Genomic DNA, 22,779 nt, shown 5'->3' on the forward strand with positions numbered 1-22,779 from the left:
AATTATGGATGCAAGCCAATGCATCTCTCTTTTCATTGAAAGGATTAACATCTAGCACTCCTCTCCCTCTCAATCTTTCCTGTGTCTCTACTGTTGCAGTGCTGTTATCATAGTTACACAGCACAGCAACTCTGCATCCTGCAGTAGGCAACCTCAGCTACAGCTTAGCATTTTTCTACCCCCCCTCCCTTGGTGGGGGGTTTGTTCTACTGGGAGTGAGGACATGCGGGAGGATTGGGCCAGAGCTGGCCAAACAGAGCATAAATATAATGAGCATGTTTGTTTATTAGTCTTATTGCGCTCCAGAGCAACGGAGGACTTGATTGGTCTAACGTACATGCACATCTCTCCGAACATGTCATCATGTCATTATTCTTACTCTCCAGTCTAGTCGTTCATTAGCTGTTAGAACTGTGGCCGTTCTGTTTGTTGTAATAAGGACGTTGTGTTGCCACTGTGTCCTCTTCAGTGTCATTACATACCCTGCTCTATCAAACATCAAAACAAACACAAAAGATACACAAACACTCAAATGCGAGATGGAAAACCTCTGTATGAATTTTGATTTATTGATAAAATGTGTTCTTTTGTCAAGTTAAGTGGGATCACTACATGATTCCACAGTTTTTATTATCCCAGAAAAATAATTGTCTGGTCTGTCCCATATCCATCCCAGTAACCACAAACAACCCCTGGCCACAGAGGGACACACACACACACACTTACAGGGATGGCTTCACAGGATGCATCGAACTGCTATTGACTAACATCTGGTGCTTTGTCTTAAAACCCCTCTCTCTGGGCTTCAATTTTTGGGGGGTTTATTTGGACACAAACACACAAACATTCTAAGTCATGCTGTCTAACACTGATCATTTTCCATAATTGTCTAATTGTATTGCACTTGTTTTGCCCACAGTCATGTTACGTCATCACTCACACCACAAGTGTTTGTCGGGCACAGACCAGAACGAGAGAGAGATTGAAGAAAAATAAGGAAAAACAAAGAAAGGAAGATAGGGAGAAAGAGAGAGAAAAAATCAGTTAGGAAAGGTGAATTTTGCATCCCAATTTAAAAATCTTTAACTTTATTCGATTTTAATTATTGTATTATCTCCACTCCTCCTCTTCCTCCTGCTCCTCCTCTTCACCTCTGGTCAGTATGAGGAGTCATCTCGCTTTTCTAATTACCTTGTAGTGTGGGATGTAGTATGTACTATTATTTGTGTGTGTACTATGTGTGTGTGTGTGTATCATTATTATGAATATAATGTACTGTTCAGTGGCCCAGAAGTGCTGTCTGTCTGAGGATATGTTTCAGGAGAGAAGACGGCCAGTGTTTGTTTATGGCACAGCTCTCCATTTACAGAGACAGAGGGACAAAGAGTAAGAAGCAGTAGTGATCCATGTGTGGAATTACACACACACGCATACTTGAATACATGCATACAGCACACACACAAATACACACACAGCTCAGTTTTTCTGAAACAGATAAATACACACAATGAGAATGTAAGAGCAAAGAAGAAAAATAGGGACATCAAAAATAGATGAACAGAAATCCATTATTGAACATGGGGGAATGTGGAAACACAGAGAGACTGCAGATCAAAGAGAATGGGTGAGAATCCCGGAAGGTACAGCTAATAAATATTCCTATATTTCTCTCTCAATCTCTCCATTCTTCTTTGATTACCCTCAATCATTTTTACTCTAACGCAACTTATTTTTATTTTTTCACAAAAAATAAGGCTACAAGTGTGTTTCAAAAATCTGTATATGATACATCTGAACACATATGTATACACCACACACACACCACACAAACACACCCACACACACTCTGAGCTGCTAACTGGAGTAATTGAAACCCATGGGGGTGTTTGAGTGCTAATGGTTTGGGTGCATCCTCTTGGTGTGTAAATTAGCTCTATCTAATTTTCCCTCAAACTACTTAGTGGAGAAGCTTTCCTTCTTCGTAAGCATCTCTGTGCAACCCATCCCTCTTCCCTTCTGTTGTCACAAACACACACTCACACCTCAACACTTACACACACTCATGAACACACTCACACCGAAACACTCACACACACTCATACACACACTCACACAGACCTGTATTTTTGTTTTATGCAGACGGCAGAGAAGTCTCCTAGCTGCACAGGCAGGTGACGGGATGTAATGGCTGCTGAAGGCAGTTTTCCCTAATATGTACCGTACAGCAGAACTAAAGATGTTTTAGTGGAAGAGGATGTGAGGTCAGCAGGCGCAGGGAAGAAGCTGCAGATGAATCAATGAGATACGCTGAGACAGAGTTTTCCTCAAACTCTTTGGGACGCAGTTGGATAGAATGCTGTTTTTTGATATTCAGTTTCAAATGTTGGCCCGGCATTCAGTTATCATGTACAGCAGAGCTTCCCTCTTTCTCTGTTCATGTGGACCTGTTGGTTGTTCGGGTATCAACAAAGTTGGGTTTCAGTGTTGTATGTTCAGACTATATTTAGGATTAACATGTGAACATAGTTATTCCACAGACAATGTTTGACTGGGACAGAACTGACCTTGTGCAGAGAAACAGGTCTCCATGGCAACTGTGTAGCAAGCAACTACTGCATAGCCTCCTGTGTGTGTGTGTGTGTGTGTGTGTGTGTGTGTGTGTGTGTGTGTGTGTGTGTGTGTGTGTGTGTGTGTGTGTGTGGCAGGGATGACGACGATGCTAAGAGCCAGTGAGAAGGAGATGGAAGGAATATGTGTATGACCATGTACACAATGAAAAAAGCAATTTGTGTAAACATACAACAGTATAAACTGTCTGTGTGTTTATACTGTGTGTCTCCGTATGTGTTTGAACAGGTGTGTGCTTTGTGTGTATGTGTGTGTGAGTGGGTGAGTGTGTGTGTGTGTGTGTGTAAAGTTCCCAGTTCTTGTCTACAATCCATATTCCCCTGAGTAGCTCAGCAGTAGCAGGATCCATCTAACCACAGCAAAGTCAGTTGAACTCTGTGGAGCAGGTGATTGAGAACAAACTGTGTAACTGTACTGGAGAGGATCCATGGAGTGGACTACAACTGCCATTAGAGGAACAGAACTCTACAGCCGAATAAAATCTCAGATCGGAATAGAATACAAATGATTAAATGGTGGATTTTGTGGATAATGGTGGATAGAACACAGAATGTGAAGCATTCTATATACATAGATTGACGCATGACAGGCTTTTTCACCTCTATGGTATTTCATACAAGAAATAAAATAAAATGAACATCACATAATTTACGTTCCTTTAATAGCAAGCGAAGTACCGGGATATGTGTTGAATAGATGACTGTTATATAATATAAGGCTATCATACAATATTTGATTCTTCAACAGCCCTTTCTCTCACTCTCCTACTCCATTACTTGGGCTGCTCCACAGAGCAGTCAAGCTAATCTCACTCATACCAGTGCCACACAGTAGAGGCAGGGTTTATCTAGACGCTCCACTGCAGCTGTGGTGCTCGCACCCAGGAGAGAACAAAGATCTTGACAGGAGAGGGGGAAAACAGAGCGAGGCTTTCTAACATAGAGACCGCTAATCATACTCTCTGTCACAATCCAACTCTAATACATGCATATTCACTCCTCAACCCCTTCAGGGCTATGGAAAGGTAGCATGGTGTTCTGATTTTAAGTTTCCCATAGAATAATTGATATATCTAGATACAGATAAGGAGCTTAATGGTCCAGTGATAACATTTGTGTCTTTGATCAACAGTTGGGTGCTTTTTATCAGCAGTTAAACCCCCTCCTTTGCATCTTTCTTTTACCATCCTTCCAATCCATTTAACTTTATCTCCTGTTATAAGTGTCTCCTTCTTCTTTCTCTCTCCATTGTCTCAGATGTGTTGTCATGAAACAAGACTACTCCCCTGCTGTGTGTCTAATCACAAGCCTTGTACTGTAAACCTCAGCCAGCATGTTTCCCTGTGGAGCTACCGTTCCTTTGATGTTGAAGGACAAACAGACAAGCCCTAAATGCACACCACCGCCAACCTGGCTCCTCTCCATCCCTCCTCTGTCATCCCTCCCTCCTTCGCTCCATCCTCCCCTCTACCTCATACTCCTCTTACCTTCAACCCCCCCCAACCTCTCCCTCCCCTCCTCTGTACTAATTCTTCAGCCTATTTGTCCGAGTGTGTCCTTGTCTGTTGTGTGATCACCAGATGATTACATGATCCAGTTAGGAGCCAACCAAGCAGTGCCAGTGCCAGCCTGACACTTACACAGAGTGCTGCTAATGAGGGAGACTCTCCACCCTCATCTTTCTCCCTTTTGAATCCAACCTCCTCTTGTCCTCTGATGTAAATATGCTATGTGTCTAGATATGCTTGCCTTCTAATCTGTCTCTTTCTCTCTGTCTCTCTCTTTCTCTCTCTCTCTGTGTCTCTTTGTGTTGCAGTTCTGCTCTAAACTGAGAGCCCCATCACCTCCACCTGCTGTCAGGATGTAACAGCAACAGTTTACTTTCTACTATCCACAGACACCAAGACACGAACATCAGCCACACAACAGTAGCTTCAACTCGCAAGCCGCCTTCAGCATTGCCACTGTCAGTGGACTTTACATTACTAGAATAATCTAGAACAAACTCAGACTGTGTTTGTGTACTAACTCTGTACTGTAAGCATGTGGAGGCCAACTCCCATTGTGTTGCAGTCTCAACTGCTCCTGTTTGTGTGTATGTGTGTGTGTGTGGGTGGGTTGGGTGCGGTGGTGATTCAATCCCTCCCATGGCATGTCTCCTGCCCGGGCCGCTGTGTCTGTCAGATCAAGCCTTGGTTCTCCCCCGAGTCTGTCTACTGTGAAGCTCCTACTGTCGACTGTAATGACCTTCTGTTGACCAAGCTGCCCTCGGCCCTCCCTCACAATACACACACCCTGCGCTTGCAAAGCAACCTCCTGTCTGCCTTAGACAGCACCGGGTTACATACACTCCCCAACCTTACTGAGCTTGACCTCTCCCAGAACCACTTCAACAGTGTGAGAAGCCTGACACAGAGCCTGGCCCTGGCCTCTCTGCTCTCCCTGCATCTGGAGGAGAATCAGCTGACCCATCTCCCCCTCAGTTCCTTTTTTTCCTTGCCTGCCCTTCAGGAGCTTTTCCTCAGCCACAACCGCCTCCGGTCCCTGGCCCCTGGAGCCTTCACAGGCCTGGACTCCTTACTGCGTCTGCATCTCAATAACAACAGACTAACCTCCATCGACCCACGCTGGTTCACGGCACTGCCCAGTCTGGAGGTGCTGATGCTTGGGGGGAATCCGGTGGAGGCCCTCCCTGAGCAGGGTTTCCAGGCCCTGGGCTCCCTCCGGAGCCTGGTTCTTGGGGACATGGGCCTGAAGGGGCTGCCTGAAGGAGCCCTAGAAGGGCTGGATAACCTGGAGAGCCTGTCTTTCTACGACAATCTACTGACCAGTGTTCCCACTCAGGCTCTGAGGAGAGTGGCAGGGTTGAAGTTCCTGGACCTCAACAAGAACCGTATTGGCCTGGTCCAGACAGGAGACTTCAAGGATATGGTCCATTTGAAAGAGCTGGGGCTGAACAACATGGAAGAGTTGGTTTCCATTGAGAAAGCTGCACTGGAGAACCTCCCAGAGCTCACCAAGCTGGAGATCACCAACAACCCCCGTCTGTCCTACATCCACCCCCAGGCCTTTCTTCAGCTCGGCCGGCTGGAGAGTCTGATGCTGAACTCTAACTCTCTGACTGCCCTTCACCAACACACACTTCTATCCCTGCCCAGCCTGCAGGAGGTCAGCTTACACTCCAACCCACTGCGCTGTGACTGCCTGTTCCGCTGGGTGGCTGGGGGCCACTCACACACAGACTCAGACACACACACACACCTGGACGCACAGGCTGATGCGCACACACCCCGAGCTGTGAGGTTCATCCAGCCCCAGGCCATGCTGTGCTCTGAGCCTCCGGAACTGAGAGCCCGCAGGGTGAGGGAGCTGTCTTTGACAGAAATGTCCGCCTCCTGTCTTCCCCTGATCCCCCCAGGTCCCCTCCCCCCATACATGGGCGTGAGAGAGGGGGGTAGTCTGGTCCTGCACTGCAGAGCTCTAGCTGAGCCACAGCCCACTATCTACTGGGTGACTCCCACTGGGCTGAAACTGGGACCTAACATGAGCCACGCAGCCAACCACACGCCAGAACCGAGCCCCATGCCTTCCCTTCAAGCCAGTCCAGCCACATCCCACCACCACAAGCACACCCACCCCTCCGGTCATGCCCAGGGGCTTTCCACTGTCCCAGGCCAAGGTTCCTCCTCCCACTATAACCTTCTCCCAGAAGGGACACTGCAGATTGTCCGAGTGACGCCCAAGGAGGCAGGTTTATACACCTGTGTGGCTGAGAATGCGCTGGGCGCAGACACTCGCAGCGTCACTGTGGGCGTGCATGGAAGGAGAGAGGGGAGGGTACCCTCCAGCCTGGTGCCTTCCAGCCTGGTGCCCTCCAGCCTGGTGCCCTCCAGCCTGGTGCCCTCCAGCCTGGTGCCCTCCAGCCTGGTGCCTTCCAGCCTGGTGCCCTCCAGCCTGGTGCCCTCCAGCCTGGTGCCCTCCAGCCTGCAGGAGTTTCCTTTCCTCAAGCCAGCTGGGGGTTTACAGGTGAAGGAGATAGGAGAACACTATGCTGTTTTAACCTGGATGACCGGCCACAACCTCCCCTTTGCCAAATTATCCTGGCACGCCACACACCCGGATACACATACGCAGACACATTCCACTCTTATCCTGGCTGGCACACAAAGCTTCAACCTCACACATCTGCAGCCGGGGATCCTCTACCGTGTCTGTCTGCACACGGAGGTCAGAGAGGGGCCAAGACAGGCCTGGAGCAGGCGGAGAGAGAGGAGCCCGCCCCAGTGTGTGTCCCTCAGGACTGTGGAGAACCCAGAGCCTTACGCTGACCTGACCCTAAGCCCAGAGCTGACCTCCACGGTCCTGCTGCTGCTCACCCTCACCCTGCTGCTGCTGGGCCTCCAAGCCTGGCACGGGGAGCCATGGGAGGGCATGGAGAAACCCAACGGTGCCCTTCTACAGGAGGTCAAAGGTCATGAGGCAATCCCAGAGGTCACAGTTGAGGAGAAGAAATGCTCAGCCAATCAGACACCAGAGATCTCTGACCAGCCTGGAAGACAAGAAGAGGATGGGTTGCAACAGCCTGTGTGATGTTGAGACACACATGCAGTAACACACACACACACACATACACAAGTACACAAACACATGGAAAGTTATGACTTTCAAATAAATTACTTGGTGGATGGCATCAGAGATGGTATCCAGGATGATATAGTAAGAGATTTGTATTTATTTTATATATGAATATATATTCTCATTGTATGTTTGTGTAACAAGATGTATAAAGAAGGATTTTACAAACCATGCTACAAACCAGAGAGATCAGCAGACCATCTGTCTGTATTTGACATCCACAGGACCTATCACTGACCAAGGCCTGTGCTGATATTGCAGAATGAGCCTGGGTCACACTGAACAGTGACTCAGAGCTACCGAACTATGAACCAAAGCCAGAGCTGAATATATGGGCCTACCGGTATCTATGAAGGTTACAGTAGGTTTCAACTATCACAACTGGCATGGATGTGGCTAAACTGTCAGTTACTGTGATGTACAGGATTTTTTTTTCTCTCTCAATCTTCACATGCAAACTGGTAGAGCAGTCTGTGTTTTTGTTCCTCTTGCTGTGAAAACAGTCTTTGTAACCTGTGATGTGTGCACAAAGGATGAGACAGGAGGTTTCTCAGTGGAAACAGAGATGGACCCTCGGGTCCACACACTGAGTTCACAGAGCAGACTCTCTTCTTCCATCCTATTCTAACCACTCCATCCAGCCTTGTATCTTCAAACACAGAGACACATTCTCCGAAGTGCATCATTGCATACACTTCATGCGCCTTCTGGGTCTTGCACATCCAAGAAATCGATGTGAAAATAACCTGTCTAGCTTTTATCACACTTTTATTTGGTCTTAAATTCTGCAGTACAATCTAGATTTCTTTACCCATAAGTATTCCCTCTTTCAAAAATGATATATGACTGTATTGAATTCTATTTTGAACAATCAATAAAATGTTTTTGACTGATATACTAATGGTGTAATTTACATCTACAGAAAGACATGCTCGGTGTAACACGAAGCGTGTGAATGTTCAGTATTTTTTGTAACGTCGTGTGAGCCCTGTGCTCAGTTCGCCCTCTGGCTGCTAAAGAGAGGAACTACATGCTGTCTGGACGTTCACATACAGTGAGGGGTGTGAGGACAGGACGGAAGGCTCCCGCTGAGGCTGAGCCAGTTGAACTTGTATTTATTCACACAAAACAAAATACATTTTTTAGAAGGCAACACAATATATACATACAGTGGTTTATATATGAATACCATATTTAAATTGCATGTTGTCATTTTTTTTTTTTCTAACAACACTACCAGCACTAGCCTGAACGCAGAAATTGTTGAGCAAGGTCATGTAAAAGTATACCAAGTGATAAAGCTACCTCAGAGGTATCCAGACTGAGTGTCCATAGCAATTCTCTTTTGTTCAGTGTGGCCTGTTGAAGTATTCTAAAAGCGGCTACAAGCTTTGGACTGCGACACTTAACATCAAATCCCTTTTAGATGGAGTTTTATAAACAATCAAAAATCCAGTAAACCATGAACTCCCTTTCACAAGGAAAACAAGTTACAATTGAATGGAATGAAACTGTAATGAATGTGCTTATGCACACAGCATGACTAACTCCAACAGCATATAGAGCATATTCCTTGTTACTTTCATTAGCAGTGTACGTTACAGCACAGCAAAAACATTTGATTCAACATTTCTTTCAGACCCAAAAATGTGTCACCGAAGCCAAAGCACAGTGCTTAAATAAAACAAGCGCAAATTTGCAATAGCTGTGATCATGTACACACATGCATCCACATGTTTGTGGACCGACTTACCAACTTAGAGAGCTATACAGCTGCTGGTCGCAGCTGGAAAGCTCCATGTCTGTACTGCTGACTGTGCTTTCACAGCATTTATACATTATGATTGACTGTAAAGAATAGTGTCTTAAGAAATATAGAAAGAAAAATAAGCTGTGATGCTTAACTTTCTGCTTCTATTTAGTTTTTCTTTAAAAATGGGCCAGTGGTACCTTGTCATCTTCCCAGCTAAAACAGATTTCATAATTTACAAAAATATAATTTCTATTCTGCATAACAAACAGCAATATAGATTAGTAATGAATTAGGAGATGAGCGAACAAATGAACTGACTTGTATATACACTAACTCAAAGAATAATTAGTAACACAACAAACTTCGTTGTTGGGATGAACCTGATGGTATTAAGCAATAATAAGACTCAACTGTATTCTTTCCAAATACATAGAGCATCTTTTCACATTTCCTGTTGATAAGGCCATGGAGTGATGAATAAGAGGAGGCAACACAATATAAACCTTGTGATTCATACTGAGTTGGCATAGTATTGGTAAATGTAATACACATTTTTCAATAAGTCATACGTACCCAGCCTTTAACAGTAAAGGGCAGTTTGATTTCAGAGCATTAGGCTAGTGTTGTTGAGATTTAAGGACTAGGACATCTAGGGGAGAAGCATGTCCTTTCCTTTTCCTTGACACACACACACACACACACACACACACACACACACACACACACACACACACACACACACACACACACACACACACACACACACACACACACACACACACACACACACACACACACACACACACACACACACACACACAATTCTTTGCAAACTCACAAACCCACAGAAGCAGACCAGACACATTCAAACACTTCAGCCATAGTTATAGGTGAAGTTGTAAGAGCTTGGCTCCTTTGGCACAGGGGGAGGAGCCTCTGGAATGGTAATGTTCTCCAGGTCGAGGAGGCGGAGCTTCATCTCCATACTGATCAGTGTATCCAGGTCACTCCGGGTGAGGTCACTACCCATCTCTCTGCCCAGCAGGGCACACAGCCCATCAGTCCAGATACAGTACTGCCACACACACACACACACACACACGTTAATGTATATAATTCCAGACCAGGCTGAGCTCACTGTATGAGCTGGTGACTCTTCAGCTAAAGCAGGTAACTTACCTCATATTTGTTTGGGGCTACAAAGTTGAGGGCCTCATCAGGATCATACAGGATTGAGAAGGCCAGGTCCAACACCTCCTGCTCACAGAGTAGTAGAGATCCCACTTCAAACCTCTATACTGGACTGGAAGTGCTAATAAGCTAACAGGTTGCAATATTGATGTAGTACTGAACGTGTTAAAGTTACAGTTCGTAGAAGGAAATAAGTCAATGCAACTTGCTGCATGAATTTTAGGATTTCACGAGACAAAATGTGATATTTTTTAACCCATGAAACATGGAACCTTTAGTGTAGTTACCTTGTTTTGTTTTAGTGCACTCTTCTCCTTCATGTGAGGACAATCCTTTCCAGTCACCACGGACTTGATGTCAGACACAGGGACTGTAGGGAAAGAACAGGACCAGTCATCTTTCACAGGCTGTGGATGGGTCTGGGACAGCACTACAGGAGGATGAGGAGGCTAGGAGACTTACTCTTGTCAGTTAGCAGCTCAAAAGGCACTTCCCCCTGGGGAGACTCGTCCAGGTCTCCGTAGTGCAGCACCTTGTGGTTCAGGGACAGACGGCAGAACCAGAACTTTTCTGGAGGACAACGGAGAGAGAGAGATAACAGTAACTACAGTATACATAAGTAACTGTTTATTGCTCTTTGAGGAAAAATTAATAGTTGAACATAGATACAGAAAGTGTAAGTGTGTGTGTGGAGGGGCCCGCACCTTGCCTCCGGCGGTTGCCCAGCTTGCGGAAGCAGCTCCCCTCACACAGGCGGTTGAGCCTCTGCTGCTTGATCAACTCCAGGATCTCAGGCTGGATCCTCTCACGCAGTTCACTGGAGGATCATCAGCAAAGTCAGCACCCTATCCCCACACTACCCTCAGCATATCTCACACTACTGGCAACAAGAGAGCAGATGCATTAAACAGGCATGTTTTATGGCTTTCTAGGCGTAGCCGTGCGCGAGTCGCGCAAAGAGAGTAAGCGTGTGCCGTGGGACTGACATGATGGGAGGAGACTGGAAGTCGTCCTGGCTCATCCGCTCAGACTGGCGCAGACGGAGGATCTCCGAGTAGCTCAGGCCTCGCAGCTTACTCTTCAGCTGGTCCAGAGACGACGGCTTCATGGCCAGGGCCCGCGTGATCTGCTCACGGACTACCTGCATCACCTGGACACGCAGGGGGAAAACACCAAACACACTGCATCCTAACCCCGTCTGGACCATCCAAAAACCTACATGACTCAATACTGAGGCCCCATATCCAAACTTTAAATCCAACGAAACACGTGAGGTGAATAGATGTGTGCCTTCCTGGATGACCTCTGACCTTGTTGAAGTCCTCTGCCGTGGCCCTCATCTCCTTCCAGGTCTTGTTTAGCAGCTGGATGCAGACACAGAAGAACTCCTCCCAGGCCCGGTCATGAGTGAAGAACATGGGGTGGTAGTCATTACAGCCCTCGCTGGCTACAGGACCACAACACAAAGGGATGAGAACCATACAGATATTTATTTCATAGTGCCTTTTGATTAAGACTTGAAACTGGTTTTCTATCATACGGCTGTACAAATAAAGTTCCTTTTGACTCCTTAAAATAGTTTTTTTTTAATAAACTTTGGAAAGCTACAGACAGCCGGGCCGTTGCTTGGCAGCAGTGAGGCGTCTGGAACCATCTGGAACCTTCTGGGAGGTGTTGAGTGTGTGGGAGACGGGCACGGGACTCACGCAGCTCTCCCACTTGCAGGATCTCACACAGCATCCGGGTGAGCTCGATGGCACAGCGGCCAAAAGGACACTCGTGTTTGTCCTCACGGCTGCTGTTCTCCAAGACAATCTGGAGGAGGAGAACCACACACACACACATAAGTAAATAACTGTTGGAGATGCTTCATATCCATCTTTCTGACTGGTCTGTGTTCCAGCCATACCCTGATGTAGGTGTCCTGATGCAGCTTGGCCAGGTAGAGCATGTTGTCCAGTGCCAGCATGCCAGGAGGAGTCTGGGTAAAGTCCATGGCAGGGTTCACGTGGTTCTGGACACAACACAAGGACCTGCTCAGTATGTTCAAGCTCAAAAACCACACATTATCACAAATAACCAAAACGGCTTAATATCTCTGAAGGGAGACTGTACTAAACCTCCTCCGTGTCAAACACATTCTCAAGTGACTGAAGAGTTCCAGTCGTGTGCTGGGTCTGCAGACTCACGGTGAAGCCCAGCATCTTGTAGTCCTTGGTGTACATGGCCTTCCTCTTCTCTGTGGCACCAGGGTCATTATCTCCGTCAAAGGCAATCCTGCGCAGCTCAAAGATGATGTCCCTCTGAGCCTGGACACACGGTGGGACAGCAGAACATCACACGTGAACATCAGGATGTTTTCAGGCTACAATGGAGGAAGATGGGCAGAGGAGGCAGATGGGCACAGGAGGCAGAGGGGCAGAGGAAGTCACCTTTCTGACACGTAAATATTTGCAGCCGTACCTGATCATTGGGGTCCATTTTAGTCATCATGCGTTCCTCGAGGAGGTTAAAGGTCAGCACCTGCAGCACGTAGAGCTGGTGAGCCATCTCTGTTTTGATTGGTCGGTTTCCTCTGATGACATGCTGGGAGAGAGCACATATGTGAGTGTGTAGTTTCGCCACCTCTTACTAGAGAACAAAGGTTTAACCACGAACCAGAGCTGGACTATGGTTGACAGAATTGATGTTGAGATGACACTCACATTAAGGATGATGGAGCGCAGGTGTTTCTGAGCCAAAGTACTCGCCATCTCCTGAGAAAACAATTTAAAACAGGTCAGATCCAGTTAGCCTAGCATACACAGCAAGGCTACCGTTGCTAATTTAAGCTTAAAAACTGCATCAACATTTCTCTAGCTCACAACTCCCTCCCAAGACTCCCAGAGATGTGCCATCCATGCCTGCCGTCTGCTACCACAAGAGGGCCCCCCAGTACCTCTGATAGACATCAGCTAAAGCAGGCTATTCACCTGTCTCTATAGTGGAGTAATTCACGGTCATGGTTCTGTCTGAAGTGTAAGATGTCTTTGTGGTTTTATAAGGAGCAGAGGTAGATAGAGGGGGGGTGAGGTGGATGGAATGAAGGATGCATACTTACAGTGAGGTGCTGGTCCAGGGGATTTGAGTACTCCTCCTGGGGGGGGGGGGGATGTGCAGGTGTGACAGTAATGGAGACAGAGAGTGCACACACTTATGCATGGACCATACACTACAGGGCACGGCATGCACAGAGCATGACACAGTACGGTCACAAAGTTGTACAAAAGCCAGTCAGACTGCTGCTATTCAATATATGGTGCATTCCAGCAAGTCAACAAGATATCATGTGAACTGTCAAGCATGCAGTCCTGTGTTGAACAATAATAAAGGCTCATGTTAGTAGTCAGTTATGAGAGAAGTTATATCTCATTGTGTAAGGCATGGACAGCGGCAGCCAAACATGATGAATGTGTATGAGACAAGTACTGATGAGTGAGGTAACGTGAGTGTAACTTCTTCATAACATAATTCCAAGTGTATATTCCAGGGTATGACAGGGGTAACATGGAGATGCATGGAGGGGCATAACACAGCTCTTCAGATGTCATGCATCGTTCATATGTATGTATGTCTCTGTCTAAACTGTAGAACAGTGTGGCATGAAAGCCTGCTACTAACCTGTCTTCTGTCCTCTGGTGCCTTGAGGAAGAGGGCATTGATGAGAGCAATGGCATAGGTCTGGATCTCTTGGTTGGATCTAGAGATATCAGCATAAAAACAACCAGTTAGAAGCATCTGTTCCTGAGTGACCCCATGCTGATGCTAAACTACAGTGGTGACTGGTTATGGCAGGCCAAAGGATTATATTATATTATGATTATATCAGACTGGATTTTAAACACTTGTAAAAACATTCAACACTATTTCTTAACACTGAATTGAGGTCATCCCAGCCAGTAAAGCAGAGCAGGAGCAGCTGTGTTCCTGCTCTGCTCTCAGTCACATCCCACTGCTACGCTCCTCCTCCTGCGCCCCACACCCGCGGTGTGGGAGGTGCGTGTGTGTGTGCTCACACTTGCAGGTGTCCGATGAGCTGTCCCACGGTGATCTCCTGCGCCACCCGGTGGTAGAGGCTGTGGCTGTTGAGGACCATGCTCTCCAGGATGGCCAGGGAGCGCTGCAGGATGGACACGTCCACCATGGGCTGGTTCACATAGCCCGCAATCTAAGGGAGGTCCAACAAGCGGACATTTCAAAAGTTCTGTCACAGTTTCCGTACTTGTGGAATATCTCACATTTTGGCTCAGTATGATGATGAACAGTCAGAAGGTAGATTGAGAGATAAGCTTCTTTTTCCCTCCAGAATAGAAAAGCCCAGAAAAAAGTCACAATTTGAATGAGTTTCCTCTAAGAATAGGCAGAGTGCAGCATGGTTATGTGGAGGGACTTGATCTGAACACTATGGACAGACTACGCAACCGCAGGGGCTCCAAATAACATGGAGGGAAGGTTGCTAGGTAACAGCAACCCACTCAGTTACGGCATGCAATGAGGGTTGAAGGTCAAGCAATTAAAGAAAAGAGGCTGTAAACATGAGGGTAGACTTAGACAGGCATCACACTATCCCAAATTCATACAACACTGCTCAGAGTCATTTGAAATATCGAATTAAACAGCACTAATTAGAGAATACAGTAAGAGGGACATTCCAGGTGTGTGAATAAAGTTACCTGTTTGATGAAGGAGAGTGAGATTAGGTCCCATGATACTATGCCATGGTCCATCAGCTCCAAGAAGGCTGTGAGAGTGAAGGCAAGCATCTCGCCAAAGCTGAGCAACACAGGAGAGAAGACAAGGTAAGGGGACCCCCCATTTCTTAGGGTTAAGACCTGTCCCTGGGAGAACTGATTCCTGGGGCGGTAACACTCACTGGTTGCCACTCTCCACCAGGCGCGCCAAGGTCCCGATGCCCTCCATGTTAATAAACTCTGTGGCGAAGGTGGGGTCAGCAGACAGCTTGGCCAGCTCCTTTAGGGCTTCCAAGCGAGCATCGATGCTGTGGGACTGGATCCTCTCCAGAAGCTGGCGGGCAGCACGCGCCTGTAGAAGACCAGCAACACAGCCGTCGCTACACGCGGCCGTCGCTACACGCGGCCGTCGCTACACGCGGCCGTCGCTACACGCGGCCGTCGCTACACGCGGCCGTCGCTACACGCGGCCGTCGCTACACGCGGCCGTCGCTACACGCGGCCGTCGCTACACGCGGCCGTCGCTACACGCGGCCGTCGCTACACGCGGCCGTCGCTACACGCGGCCGTCGCTACACGCGGCCGTCGCTACACGTCGCTACACGCGGCCGTCGCTACACGCGGCCGTCGCTACACGCGGCCGTCGCTACTCGCGGCCGTCGCTACTCGCGGCCGTCGCTACTCGCGGCCGTCGCTACTCGCGGCCGTCGCTACTCGCGGCCGTCGCTACTCGCGGCCGTCGCTACACGCGGCCGTCGCTACACGTCGCTACACGCGGCCGTCGCTACTCGCGGCCGTCGCTACTCGCGGCCGTCGCTACTCGCGGCCGTCGCTACTCGCGGCCGTCGCTACTCGCGGCCGTCGCTACTCGCGGCCGTCGCTACTCGCGGCCGTCGCTACTCGCGGCCGTCGCTACACACGGCCGTGCATCGCCTCCACTAGCCTCGTCTCAGGTCAAGTCAAGCAAGACTCATAATGTTTACTTTATACTGGAACTTTTGTAAATGCATTTATAGAATATTTGTACCTATGAAAACATTTTGTTTTTATAGAGTATGTTTTTAATAAACCTAAAACATGATAAATAATATAAATGATTTATATTTTTATTTATAAAAATAATAATGTTTTTTAAATATTCATATAAATGAATATTTATAAATGATGTCCCACCGGAGATATGGCCAGTCGAAGAATGGTTCCATTCTTCATTTCACCACGACTCTGGAACACAAAAGAATACAACAGGTAAAATGACCACAGGAAAACAATGCTGTTTTAACGGCAACATGTTTCCTTGTAATGGTAGCATGGAAAGAGGTTCACCTGCTCAGTGATGTAGAGCTGAGGACCATCAGCATAGCGCAAAGCAAACTGCTCAGAGCCAGACAGAGACCAGCTATGGATACACACACACACACACACACACACACACACACACACACACAGTCAATGTCCAATACTCACCTAGAACACACTGATAAATTGAGAATATTGTTGAGATAAACACAGTTTTTAAATACACCCACAGTAAACATGGTAACATGTACAAAATGTAAAGAACTCAGATTGGTGTTTTAAGCACTTAGTTTGCCAGAGTAGCAGATGGAGAGAGTGAGGAGACATCCAGTGGGCGTTAAATGCAAGAAAAATTGAATACATTCACATGTGAAAGTGAGTGAGTGAGTGAGTGAGTGAGTGGGTGAGTGGGTGAGTGGGTGAGAGAAAGTGAGAAGAAATTCTGTTATTTTCTTGATGGATAGATAATCATTCAGATGACAATGAAGTAAATACAACAATGAGAACAACAAGAGGCTTATAGCAGGAACAGGGAGAATAGGCGCAGACTGACAGAGAGAGTAGGGTAATACACAGTTATGTAAGCAGAAAAAACATCCTCAGTAGAGGCTGGCCCCATCTGTGTACCATTAGAATTCCTTTATTAGTCTAAGAAAAAGGCCTTTCAAGAACACAGACGGGGGAGAAAAAGAGAGAGGAAGAGGGGGAGGGGAGAGTGGAGACAGCAACCCTGCCTGAATCACTTGTACCAGACTTCCACTACACTCAAACTTTGGAGCATAAATTGGCAGCCTGTTAAGAGGAAATGTTGACTATGTTCACACAAACCCCATACACTCACACTGACAAAGTTATTTTGTTAGAAGTTAGGCATATTTCTTACCCATCACACACTTCTCGTACGATGGAGGACAGGGGCTTTTTCTGAAAACACAGAACAGACATGAGCCAGACAGGGGCTTCAAAAAGGTAAATGGGCTGCATTTACTGTATATAGCGCTTTTCTAGCAGCACTCAAAGCGCTTTAACTTTTTGCAATGCAAGGCACAAGCCTGCCCATCGGGAGCAACTTGGGGTTCAGTGTGTTGGAGGCGGGGGGGTTGGGGTTGTTTCATGTCAGACGGGGGGGGTTCAAAATAATGAATTTGTTAATAATTTGTTACACAGAACTTTATTATATTAAATATTAATCCAAAATGATTCACACCTTCACAAAATCAACAACTTTCCTACACCTTTAGCTACGGCACTTATGCTCAAGGCTCGCTGATATAGCTGTCTTACTAGAACGGTGTATGTATGCATCGTTGCTAACGTGTGCTGACATTGTGACTGCGTGTGTATGTGAGAGAGACACGCGAGTGACAGAGAGACTGAGGGAGAGCAGGGAAAGGAAATGCAGCTGAACTAATACGCTAAGTGTTTTAACCTAAATAGTGTTAACACATTTTTTGGGACAAAATACAATATGTGGCGGCCAGTGTTGATTCTGTGGCGTACCCGATTTTCTATGTGTGGGAAACACTGGAAATATAATTCAAATCAGAGGTTAATGACTATTGTACTCAAAAAGTCCCATGACATGAACATTTTAATTTTCTATTTAACCTTAATTTAATTTAACCTTATGAGTTTGGTCCCCCAGTGGCTAGAAATGTTGAAAGGTGTAAACCAAAAATGAAAGTTCAGCATGGCAGTTAGCCCCGCCTCTCTCCTCCTCATGACGTTTAAGTTACAGACACAGAAATGGCACGTCCTAAGGAAAGCTCGTTGTGGGACTGCTCGTAGTGGCTGTAATCCTGCATCAAGGCTGAATTGCGGGAAAGAGACTTCAGATACAGCATTAGGGGACCACTAAGGCCTATATAAAAGCATCCAAAAACAGCATGTCATGGGACCTTTAAAATATGTTATTTGTGTGAAACTTCAGTGGGGTCTATATCGGACCAAGTCAGACCAAAGCCTCGGTGAAGACGTGGAGGTTCAGCTATCTGTCAGTGCATTAGCTAGGAGACTTTGCTTTCTTTACCCTTCAATTATTAAACCGTCTCTGAAGTGTAACTAGCACAGGAAAAAAAAAAACATCTATAAATAGGTGTATTGAGTAAGAATGTAGTATAACAGAGGAAGGATGCTTTTAGTGAAATGTTTTTAGACAGTCACTGACCTGGTCAATCTCAATGAGTTGGGCGTTGGCACCAGGCCACTCGATGGCCACCTTCACAATGTCAGATGGGGGTGGCATGGCTGCTGTCCTATCACACCACACTAGACCAGGGGAACACACAGCTGAGCTCATAATTTCACAACAACAAAAAAAGAAATATGACAGATATCGAACTCTGTTGGCAAAGGGAAATGTTTAAACACATAAGAAACCATTAAAAAGTAATGAAACATATTAATGTCACACGGTAAATGAGATCAAAACCTGTACAAAGTTAATTGGCTCCAAAAGGAATCGCTTAACTGTGGCATTGACTGCCAAGCTACAGCATCTATTTAATTTGGCTCTATGAAAAGGACAGCAATTTGTTGAACCCATTTACATTAAGCCTTTTAAGAGGTGACCAGAACCGATTTCACTACTGTCCTCTCAACCTTATGAAGATCCCTTTCAATGCCAACCTCTAAAATGATTGGATAATAAGAGATCATGGAGGAACACATACACTGGTGTGAATCAGCAGCTTTCAGAGGAACACTGCATAGTCCTTCAACTCAAGAGCAACTCACCCTCCTCATTCTAAGACAAAGCAAATGTGAAGTCTTTGATTTTACCAACACATGAGAGTCATAGGAGTGGTTAGCATAGCAGTGTGAGGTGGAGAGGTTTTCACTGGTGAGCACAGGCTACCTTATCCAGATAGTGCTTTTCACTGGTGAGCACAGGCTAGCTTATCCAGATAGCGCTTTTCACTGGTGAGCACAGGCTAGCTTATCCAGGTAGTGCTTTTCACTGCTTGCTCTGATCAATCCTTTACTGTGGGATGTCAACGTCAGGAGAAAGCAAGGAGAGGCTGGTCTCTGTGTTGGGATGCATGATCCTTTTTCTGCCAATTATACAATACCTGGATGACATCCAAATAAATCCATGAAGAACACAATATCCCAGAATTATCCCTGTCTTCAGAGACTCCACTTGGCTTGTTATTGGTTGGTAAACATGGCGCATGTTTAGAACAGCGTCTTGTTTGTTTGACTTGGTATTCATGATTCTTTCTTACTTGGACAGACAGGCTTGGACAGACAGGTCTGTACAGAAACTTTTTACACCAAACTCTATTCCTGAAACCAAGAACCTGCTAAATAGCACAGTATTGCATCCACAAATCAGGGGTGTGACTCACTTTAGCTGAAACAGGGCAATAATACAACTACCTTCTTAACATAATGTCAGACAACCCTGCAATTATGGTTATGGTATGCATGTTTTCTTTCAGATGCAATCATATCAAGGCAAAAACAACAAGTAAACAGCGAGCGGAAGACACATGACACATGGCACATGTAATAGCCAAGTAAACCTAGCCAGACAGGAACTCCTGCCACTATATATCAACTGAGCAACAATGCTGTCATTGTTTGGGTCTATATGAGAGAGGTCCATTCCCAGAGCCAAGGCACTGCTGTCCCAACAGAGGAAAAAAAAACTCAATGATGACAGTATGTGCCCATGCTCCTCCTTAACAAAACTGTAAAAGCTTCCCTTGAGTAAAATACTGATATCACAGTGCACACAGACTGGACTTGTTTACTACATTTATTCAAATTTGCTTGCCGTTTGAGTGAGTGAGTGAGTGAGGCCAAGTCACTGATGTGCATTGATTTTCTTCCCATACTTGGATAAAGATTCTAGATCTTATATGATACAGAAGTCTCACCTTCTGAAGGAGCCTTGAGAGGACACCTCACTCCAAGAACTGCAGCTCAAACCATTGCATCGGGTTTTCTGCCAAAACATTCAGACATTGGACATTTTGTTAGGAACAACAGTACACAAATATAGAATTCTTAGACCTGCTTATGTTTGAACTGTATTAACTGTTTCAACCTTCACCAATAAAGATAATGGGTGTTTATAGTTTACATTTAGTCATTTAGCAGACACTCTTATCCAGAGTGACTTACAGTAAATACAGGGACATTCTATAAGTAGGGTGACGTGCCCAAGGACACAACGTCATTTTTGCACGGCGGAAATCGAACCAGCAACCTTCTGATTAATAGCCCGATTCTCTCACTGCTCAGCCATCTGACCCCCATAGTTATCACTCTTTTGAATCAATATTTATAGTCATACATATATCATGCCTTGACTTTTACAATTACATGTGAATACCATGACAATCCAAAAAAAACATACCATGGCCAAAATAATACTGAAGTGGTGAACACTAAAACACTGAAGAGGCCCAAGGAACAGTATGTGCTTCAAGCTACCTGAGGATGCAAATAATGTCACAAGCAAGTACAGTAAGCAGAATCCTTTTCCTGACATGACCCTACAACTTTGCATTACTGACGGTATAAACCACTCAAATAATGATGAATCAGGAAAGAAACGCTATCCCATACTGTATGGCGTCAGCCCACTTGTCGCACAACTTGCTGATGAACGTTGGCACAGCAACGCTTTGTATGTACGATATTCGATGGTTTGGATGGTTTCTCAAAGGGTTCTACATTTACAGGTTAATTGCACTGCACAGACAAAATACCATTTATTTTCTAATTGAACTGACACTTACACTAATCGTTAAGTTAACATTTCATTAATGTCAATAGAAAAATTGATATCATTATGAACTAACCGCAGACCAGATGATTTCGTATTTAGCTAGCAATAGCAAAACGTTTTGGCAAACCAAAGCGGAATGTGTGAGAGGAAAAGCACGCCAGCATTGCAAGCTTGTAGGATTGCAGCAGACATACGGCTGTTTTAGTATTAGTGATATTTTTACACTGATTATTGAAACTCGGGAAATGCATTCAAAATGTACCATAATCTACATTTCCCTTTGACACGCGATGTTTCAATCTCTGACTAGGATGACTTAATACTGGTGATGTACGTTCACAAACATCCATTTTCTATTGCGGCTGTATAGCTAGCTAATATTGTGCTTGATCAGAAGGCCACTTAAGTGTGCATGATACAAGTATTTATTTTCATTTTTTTTAAACGCTCTCAGTGAAGGTAAATTCGTATAGTATGCAGTAACGGTTACTTACCCTTAGCTTGAATAATATTGCAGCTGCTTGACTATTCTCCCAGTCCCCACCAATTGAACATTTGGGGGAAAAAGGCACATAAAACCACGCCTTGTGGGAGGGGCATACAACTTATGTCGCTTGTTACAGAAAAACACACGTACAGACTTCAACAATATGCAGAATATCTTTATTGTATTTCTAGTTATGACGCAGGACAACTATAAGAACAGAATAGCAGGGTTTATTTCCTTAGAACAGTTTTGAATATGCATATGGCTGGCTCCTAGCCGACCTCTGCTGTCAGTCCTCTCCAAAAGGCCAAGCGTAAAATACATCGACAATAACTCGTATACACATAAGCTACTGCTACACTTTGTGTACAGGTCTTTAATACCTTAATGCCAGAGACAACAGGTGGTGCACTGAAACACAAAAATGTAACATCTGTCAGACCATTGACAGTACTGCTAGACTTAACTGATATTTATAGGATTCATTTACAATAGTCACCATATGGAATGTTGATCTCAGTACAGTTTGGTAAACTCAATAAAGAACAAATCCAGTTGAAGCCCAATATGCAATTAACATGTATATGTAAAATAAAATTTACGAAACAGCTTCATGTAGAATATTAAAAAATACAATTTCTTTGACTTGACAGAAATATCTTATCTAGAAGTTTTGCGACCAACCCTCCTCAATTATGTAACAATTGTATCAATGACTTATTTTTACAAAACACTGTGAAAAGACCGCATACCTAACTATCTTTGTTGATCTGTAACATAGATTAGAAATCATTAGAACTATAATTTCTAAAGAAAATGACCATTTAAGGATTAGAAACGGTCAATGAATTATTCAAATGATATATATCAATGGACTGCTAAGTTTGTGATGTCTTGACTTAAAATGCCAAGTATCATCAAAATAATACAGTACAAGAAAAGTCTAGTATAGTCAAGTATCATAAATATAAAATAATCTGTGATTCATTTAACTTTAATATAACATAATACATGCTGTCCATATATTTAAAGAGAACAAACACACACTCAAACAGCCTAACTGTTATCAAGAGGCATGAGGACAGCACATTAAGGCCTGTGATACATCAAATAGGGATGGGGAGCATAACTGCACAGGATGCACATAACAAGCTTTGCACACATATCACAGTTATTCTGATTTACTAATAATGTTTTTGTCTTTTTATCATCTTGGTTGTGGAAACATGCAAATCCTAGAGAAGTCTTTGCTGCTGATATAGAAAAAGCAGTTTTCTTTCAGTTGCATGCCACTCCATACCATCAAGTCGGGGTTC

At 45.2% G+C, this 22,779-nt stretch overlaps 2 protein-coding genes across 6 annotated transcripts; one reads left to right on the plus strand and one right to left on the minus strand.

Annotated features, from left to right (window-relative positions):
* The first annotated feature begins 4,670 nt into the window (after positions 1–4,670).
* Positions 4,671–8,215, plus strand: LOC146272700 (leucine-rich repeat neuronal protein 2-like). The gene has a single exon (XM_084705234.1). It carries the CDS (start codon positions 4,671–4,673, stop codon positions 7,215–7,217), a length of 2,547 nt encoding a protein of 848 aa, XP_084561360.1. The 3' UTR covers positions 7,218–8,215.
* A 146-nt stretch (positions 8,216–8,361) lies between these two features.
* On the minus strand, positions 8,362–21,607 carry elmo2 (engulfment and cell motility 2). 5 transcript variants are annotated; one of them, XM_084704191.1, is made up of 24 exons: positions 21,471–21,513; positions 20,602–20,678; positions 20,120–20,187; positions 18,403–18,503; positions 17,119–17,159; positions 16,263–16,335; positions 16,110–16,160; positions 15,119–15,288; positions 14,919–15,018; positions 14,262–14,413; positions 13,867–13,945; positions 13,307–13,342; positions 12,912–12,962; positions 12,670–12,792; positions 12,396–12,515; positions 12,116–12,220; positions 11,913–12,021; positions 11,517–11,653; positions 11,193–11,356; positions 10,911–11,023; positions 10,669–10,776; positions 10,494–10,576; positions 10,195–10,275; positions 8,362–10,090 (listed from the first exon to the last, which is right to left on the minus strand). In XM_084704191.1, the coding sequence occupies exons 4-24, from the start codon at positions 18,478–18,480 to the stop codon at positions 9,890–9,892; spliced, it is 2,175 nt and encodes a 724-aa protein (XP_084560317.1). In that variant the 5' UTR covers positions 18,481–18,503; positions 20,120–20,187; positions 20,602–20,678; positions 21,471–21,513; the 3' UTR covers positions 8,362–9,889. The 5 variants fall into 5 exon arrangements, with proteins under 5 accessions (XP_084560317.1, XP_084560320.1, XP_084560319.1 ...); XM_084704194.1 differs by lacking the exon at positions 20,602–20,678 and having other exon boundaries at positions 10,195–10,272; positions 14,268–14,413; positions 21,471–21,607; XM_084704193.1 differs by lacking the exon at positions 20,602–20,678 and having other exon boundaries at positions 14,268–14,413; positions 21,471–21,607.
* Between the last annotated feature and the right edge of the window lie 1,172 nt (positions 21,608–22,779).

Source organism: Hypomesus nipponensis, chromosome 9, assembly GCF_054491055.1.
Source record: "Hypomesus nipponensis isolate SF chromosome 9, ASM5449105v1, whole genome shotgun sequence".
In the NCBI taxonomy this organism is placed as follows: Eukaryota; Metazoa; Chordata; class Actinopteri; order Osmeriformes; family Osmeridae; genus Hypomesus; species Hypomesus nipponensis.